Source organism: Eimeria tenella, genomic scaffold (genome assembly GCF_000499545.2).
Source record: "Eimeria tenella Houghton genomic scaffold, Eth_scaff525, whole genome shotgun sequence".
Taxonomy (NCBI): Eukaryota; Apicomplexa; class Conoidasida; order Eucoccidiorida; family Eimeriidae; genus Eimeria; species Eimeria tenella.
Window position 1 is genome coordinate 1 of NW_013545663.1, and position 6,874 is coordinate 6,874.

At 54.6% G+C, this 6,874-nt stretch overlaps 2 protein-coding genes across 2 annotated transcripts; both read right to left on the reverse strand.

The window, feature by feature from the left end:
- Positions 1 to 2,018: 2,018 nt before the first annotated feature.
- ETH_00000625 (60S ribosomal protein L13a, putative) lies at positions 2,019 to 3,572 on the reverse strand (the record flags this gene model as incomplete). The annotated part of the gene is made up of 5 exons (XM_013380342.1): positions 2,019 to 2,198; positions 2,353 to 2,475; positions 2,571 to 2,746; positions 2,903 to 3,020; positions 3,558 to 3,572. The coding sequence occupies 5 exons, from the start codon at positions 3,570 to 3,572 to the stop codon at positions 2,019 to 2,021; spliced, it is 612 nt and encodes a 203-aa protein (XP_013235796.1).
- Positions 3,573 to 4,716: 1,144 nt separating this feature from the next.
- On the reverse strand, positions 4,717 to 6,136 carry ETH_00000630 (uncharacterized protein; the record flags this gene model as incomplete). Its single annotated transcript, XM_013380343.1, has 4 exons — positions 4,717 to 4,918; positions 5,413 to 5,466; positions 5,582 to 5,653; positions 6,045 to 6,136. 4 exons carry the CDS (start codon positions 6,134 to 6,136, stop codon positions 4,717 to 4,719), a joined length of 420 nt encoding a protein of 139 aa, XP_013235797.1.
- Positions 6,137 to 6,874: the final 738 nt, after the last annotated feature.

The window sequence follows — 6,874 nt, forward strand, 5'->3', positions numbered from 1 at the left end:
CTGCTGCTGCTGCTGCTGCTGCCGCCGCCGCCGCAGACGCCGCCTCCGCAGCCGCCGCCGCACCCTCTCCGCTCCCTGCTGCTGCTGCTGCTGCTGCGGACGCTGCTGCTGCTGCTGCTGCTTCCCAGCCACCCACGCTCGAACTCTCCACGTCCCGCCGGTGGCCCTCGTAGCTCCGCCCGTACCACAACAGGCACTTCGCGTCCGCCTCACGCAGGCTGCACGCCATCTGCAGCAGCAGCAGCACAGCAGCAGCAGCAGCAGCAGCAGCAGCGGCAGTGAGTGCAGGCACTGGCAGCACCCCAACCCGCGACAACAGGGACACCGCAGCGCGGAAGAACCAGAGGACGCCGCGGGCGCCGCGAGACGCAGCGGCCCCAGGCAGCAGCAGCAGCAGCAGCAGCAGCAGCAGCAGCAGCAGCAGCAGCGGGCGCTGCAGCAGGAGCGGCGACGCACAGCAGCAGGGCACCCGCTAACGCGCAAGAAAGAAGAAGACGGAAGCTGGAGGTGCAGCAAAAGGATTTCGAAGGCGAAGACAGCAGCAGCAAAGAAAGAAAGGCAGAAGAGGCGGCAGCCTCACCTCCGACAGCGCGAGGAAAACCGAGCAGCAGCAACAGAGGCAGCAGCAGGTGCAGCAGCAGCGCGAACAAGCTCTTTCGGCGAGTAATGCCACAATTAAAACAGCGGAAAGAGCTTTTTGCAAGTTCAAACAGCAGCAGCGCGAGACACTCCCGCTGGCCGTCTCGAGCAGCAGCCGCCGCCGCTGCTGCCGCCAGACGCAGCCCTGGACTCTGCGCTAAGCCCCGAGTTCCCCCAACACAAAACGAAGTTTTATTTATTTTATAATTTCTTTTTTCTTTTATAATTCAAATTCGCTCCTTTTCGCCGCAGCCGCAAACGCGCAACGCGCGACCGCCAGAGCAGCAGCGCCGCCGTGGGGTGTACGGACAGCCGAATCCGCGGGAGCTCTCCCACGCCTCTTCCCCGTTTTCCCCCCTTTTTTCTAATTAAAAACAAATTTAAAAACTATTAATTAGTAAATAATTCACTTAAATGCTCAATCCGCAAAAAAATCCTTAAAATAGACCCTTTTCCCGCGAAAAGTATCGCCGCCTGTCTCGGCGCACGCCATCACCCCCGATCAAAACGCCGCCCCGTTAGGCAGCACTAAACGCGAAAGAAAAAGCTCTTTTCCGCATAAATAATAATTCATTTTGCATTTCATTTATTCCCAAATGAAATACAAATTCAAAAAAGATAAATTCGCGCTTTGTCGCAGCAGCGCCTGCGCGGCCGCGCTGCGCGCCACCGCTGCGCAGTGTACGTACACCTCGCAAGCCAGCCAGACAGCAGCAGCAAAGAACTGCAGCAGCAGCAGCACAAGCAGCAACTCGCGAGCTAGCTGGCTAGCCACGCAGCTAGCTGGCCAGAAGCCCGCCCTTTGAGGGCTCTGCAGGGCAACACACGGCCTCGCCCAAACTCGAGACCACGCGGGAACCCTAAACCCTAAACCCTCGCAGGGCGCAGCTACAAGCCCCCAACGCACTCAAAAGCAGCTGCTGCCTTCTGCTGCTGCTGCTACTGCTGCTGCAGCTCCCGGACCAGCCAAAAAGGCACTTTTTCGCAGAATCGGAACTAGCTGAAAAACGCGTATCTGACCATTTGCTGCTCCGACAAATCAGCAAAAGAATTCTAAATGAAATAACTAAATAAAACAACTAACTGGAGCTTCTAGTTGGCATCAAATGCTGCTTTTGCTGCTGCGGGGTTGCAAAGAAGTTCAAAAAGCCTCCACTCAAGAATTAGAAAATAAGTTGCAGCAGCAGCCGCGGGAGCCCGCTGCTGCGTGCGCCCTCGGGCGTTTCGGACTCTTGCGGATCGCGGCGACCAAGTCCAAACGAAGCCTCAAGAAGAATAATAATAATATTATTATAATTAAATAATTAAATAATTTAATTATAACAACAGAATTATTACCAGTAGCGCCCCCCGCAGCTGCGCAGACACCGCAGCGGCGGTCACGCGTAGCCGCACTGCTGCAGCAGCTGCTGCTGTTCCTGAGGCAACGCGCTGGTGGCCTCCTTCATTGCTGCTGCAGCAACTCGAGCCTCTTCTCTTTTTCTTTTGTAATATTTCAAAGATCTGGCTTTTCTTTTTTCTTCGAGGCGGGAGATCAGGCTGCCCTTGGACCAGCCGACCTGCGCATACACCCCAGCGCCGCGCGCGCGCCGCCACTTGCAAGCCTCTGATCTTCGCGGAAAGCGCCGATAAAACTCAAAAATAAACATCAAAATCGGTTTCATTTTGCAAATTAAATATATTTTGATGTTTAAAAACAAAAAAAAGACTCACCAGCTCGCTCAACTCCCCCAACCGGCAAAAGTCCCGGCCCGGACGCAGCCGCACCACCCGCAGCGCCTGCGGCACCACCACCTTCTTCTTCCTCTCGTACTTCACAGGCACGCCTTCATAGACCTGCAGCACACCCGCAGCATCGCGCGCCATCTGCTGCTGCTGCTGCTGCCGCCGCTGCTGCTGCTGCTGCTGCTGCTGCTGCTGCTGCTGCGCACCTCAAGGCGAGAAAGGGCCTTCTTGCCCCGGATCGTCTTGTGGCGAATCATGCCCCTCACTGCGCGCCAGAAGATGCGCGAGGGGGCCCTCATGTGGAAGGGGCCCCTCCTGGGGTTGGAGTTCATCCGCAGCCGCAGGAAGGCCTGGTACTTCAGTTTGTTGCGGTGCAGAGACCCTGCAGCGCAGCAAACGCAAACAACATCCCCCGCTGCTGCTGCTGCTGCTGTTGCTGCTGCAGCGCAGGAGCGAGATGCTGCTGCTGCAGGAAGCGAAAGAACGGACCAAAAAGCAGCAGCAGCAGCAGCAGCAGCAGCAGCAGAAAGTGGCGCACCTGATATGTTTATGTTTTCGCACTTCACGCAGACCACGTGCTGCCCGTTCAAGATCTCCTTCGCCACCACAGAGGCCAGCCGGCCCAGCAAGTGGCCTTGGCAGTTAATGACGACCACCTGCGCAGAAAGCTCGCAAACGGACTTCTCCGCTTTCCAGAAACCCCAGCGACCGCCGCTGCTAAACCTTAAATTAGGGTTTCAAAACCCTCGCAAAGCCGGAGGCGCTGGGCCGCCAGCCACGCGCAAACGCCCGCAATTCAAATAATTCAACTTCCACATTCACATGCAACAGCAAGCAGCGAAGCGCGAAGCGCGGTAGCCCGCAGCTGAAGCTTCCCAGACTGTTAAAAGAAATAAAAAGATTGAGAACTATATTTAAAAATGATAATTTGAAACAAAGACTTCAAGACAAACATGCAGAGTTCAAGAAAAAGCCGCGGGAGGTGGCAGCCGCCGCCGCGGAGGTGTGGGCTGATCGGGAGGAAAGCGCGCAGCACCAGCAGCACAAATTGCAGGGAAAAGCAAAATTAGCATTTAAATCAATAAAAATCTTTTAATTTGCAAAGTTAAATTCAAAACTGCTGCAGATCGATGCGGGGAAGAAACAATTCAAGTTCGCGCTTCGCCGCGCAGCCTTCTGCGGTGTACGCGCACCTTCTTGAACGCCATTTTCCCCCGATCTCGATCTGCTGCAGGGAAATGCGCGAAAAAAGAGAATTCTTTTTAGTGGCGAAGACCAAAGACCAACAGAAAGCCTCTCTTTTTCGCTGGCCACGGCCAGCCTCGGCCACGCAGCCCCAATTCCCCCGCCCCACTCAAGACCCCCGTGGGCGCTGCTGGCTGCATGCGCTCGATTCCCCGCCCGAGGGAAACTTAGCCGAATTTCACTTCTTTTTTCCTTTTATTATTAAAAAAACCCCACAACATGTATATATGGCCGCCGTTTTCTTCCCCGTTAGTAGCACCCCGGCCCCGGCGAGCACCTGGGTCCTTGCCAGCCCACTAGGTCTTGCACGCCAGCCTAGCAGTGCTAGCTGCAGCAGCAGCAGCAGCAGCTGCTGCTGCTGCTGCAGAACCTGGGGGTTCCTAAATGAGGCTACTGGCCTTTATGGCTCTGGCGCTGTGCGCCGCCAGCCAGCATCCCCAGAGGAGAGGGAAAAAGCACTTTCTTTGGTACACAAATAGTTAAATATTTGTATATTTGTTTGTTAAAAATGTAAACTAAATTAAGTTATAAATCAAAACTGGCAAAATTTGAACTCCTAAAGAGCCCATTTGCCCTTTTAGAGGACAAGCAAATCTGCGGTGTACATACACTGCCGTGGCGGGCAGCCACGTCTACCTATCTCGATGCTGCAGAATTTAACAAGACCCTAAACCCTACACCCTAAACCCTAGTTGGTTGTTCTTGTGGAGAACAAGGGCATGCATTGGGGAAAAAATATTGCTAGGAGTTTTTGCTGCTCCTGAGTGCCCCCTCTGGTTGCGCTGTACAGACACCCCAGCTCCCGGCCAGTGCGTGCACTCTTCTGTTCGGGTGTACATACACTTGGAGGAGCTCCACCTGCCCCTTTGCATGCACGAGTGCCCAGAACCGCTGTTGTTTGCATGCATGCAAATCATAGAGCAAAACAACAATAAAGACATTTAAACTGATGCATAAGCAAGCCCCCCTAGCTCTTCGCCATTTATTATATATATATAATATATATAATATATATGATAGCAGCAAATCCACTCTTCCCTCCCGCCACCAGCGCCCTGCATGCATGCATGCATGCATGCATGCATGCGTGGGCCCCACATCGGCAAGTTAGAAGAGCTTGGTTGCATGCAGCCGCTTCTTAATGCGGATTCTCCAGAGGGCAGCGCGGCAGCCCGCGGAGCGCCAGAGGCCCCTGAACCAGGGGGCCCCCCTGGGTACAGTTCCCGTACCCTCGGGGGCCCCCTCGGCCTCCCGGGGGCCCCCCGACTCCAAAAAGTACTGCAGCATTTCTTCTGCGCGCTGCAGCAGCCTGCAGGTGTCCAGACACCGCAGCAGCGCCTCTGGGGTGTACAGACACCTCAGCAACGCGCCGCATGCGCAAATGCGCCCCCCCACAGTTGCCCAGAAAAGCCCCACTACCGCACTAGCTAGCTGCCTAGCTAGCTAGCTAGCTAGCTGCCTAGCTAGCTAGCTAGCTCCCTAGCTAGCTAATCTGAGTAGCCAGATAGCTGCCCGGCTAGCTAGCTGTCTAGTTAGCTAGCTGCGCAAGTCGCTAGCTAGTTGAGAGGCTAGCTGGAGAGACAGCTAGCTAGCCAGGCGTCTAGCTAGCTGGGTGGCTAGGCTGCTGGCTACCTAGAGAGCCAGCTAGCCAGCTGTGTGGCTAAAGGGGTGGCTAGCTAGCTAGCCAGCCAGCTAGCTAGCTAGCTAGCTAGCTGGCTAGATGGCTAGATAGCTCGCTAGCTAGCCAGATAGCTAGCTAGCTAGCTAGCTGTGGGGCTAGTCTGTCTGTAGACAAAGGCCCACCTCAAGTTCCCCCCCGCGCGGCGCTCCACCGTCAGTGCCAGAGGCAGCAAAGACCTGCAGCCCCGAAACAACACAGAACGCATGCATGCAGGCTTGCATGCATGCATGCACACGCGCATGCATGCATGCATGCATGCATGCATGCATGAAAGCCCGTAAGAGTACTCACTGAATGTCTCCGAGGCTGAGGGAGCGCAGCAGCACTTGAATGGAAAGCAACTCGTCCTTCTCCGCGCCTCCTCTGCAGCAGCAAAATAACCAAAAAGGCTGCTGGAGGCAAATAAGCCCCAAAGCGCATGCATGCAAGTGCATGCATGCATGCATGCACTTGCATGCAGATGTATGCAGATATAAAAGCAGGCTTGCAGATGCCAGCAAATGCTAGTTGGAATAAGGAAGCAGCAAAAAGAGGAAAAGAGAGTACGACAAAAGCAGACAAAAGGAGACTAAGAGGAAAAAGAAAAAAATAAAAATGAAACAAAAAAAAGACAAATGGGAGACAAAAGGAGATCCAAAATGGAAAAAGAGAAAAGAAAAATAAAAGCCAAAGAGGAGACAAAAAGAGATGAAAAGAAGACAAAAAGAAATTAAAAAAGGATTTTAAAGGGTTAAAAAAAAGATAAAAGGTTTACTCATTTGTTGCATGCATTAAACCTATTTCTCGCAAGGCCTGCACATTGCCCTGGAGGGCCGCGCGGTTCAGCTGTCGATACACCAGACTCATGGGCTGCTGCTGCTGCTGCTGCTGCGGCTGCTGGCTCAGCGGCAGCTGCTGCTGCGCTCGCTGCTGCTGGTGCTGCGCTTTCTGCTGCTCCTGCTCCTGAGTCAATGTGGGGCTGAGTGGGTCTGCATGCGGGCGCACGGGTTGCTGTTGCTGCTGCTGCTGCTGAGGGCTTTCGAAAGGCGCAGCAGGAGCAGCAGCGGGAACATCAGCAGCAGCAGCAGCAGCACCTGGCACTGCTGCAGCGCCAGAGCGCAGCAAAAAGGCGGAATTCCACTGAGCCACTTCAAGGCCGTCTTCTGCTGCTGCCAGATTCAGCAGCAACGCGCCTTCATAGTCCTTGTCATAGTACAGCTGCAGCGCTGCGAGACACAGCAGCAGCAGCAGCAGCAGCAGCAAGGTGGCAGCAGCAGCACGGCTAGTAGCAGAAACGCGAACAGCAGCAGTAAAGCTAGCAAGCAGCGACAGCAAAGCTAGCAGCAGAAGCAGCAGCAGCAACAGAGCTAGCAGAAGCAGCAGCAGCAACAGCACTAGCATCAGCAGCGGCGGCAACAGCAAAACTAGCAGGAGCAGCAGCAAAACTAGCAGCAGCAGCAGCAGCAGCAGCTAAACATCATTAAACATTCTGGCCACACAGCCGCTCACCTCGCCTGATGCTGTCGCCCCCTATGCCAATCTCTGCTGCTGTCTTATATGCCTGCAAAGCAGCAACCCCTAAACCCTAAACCCTAAACCCTAAAC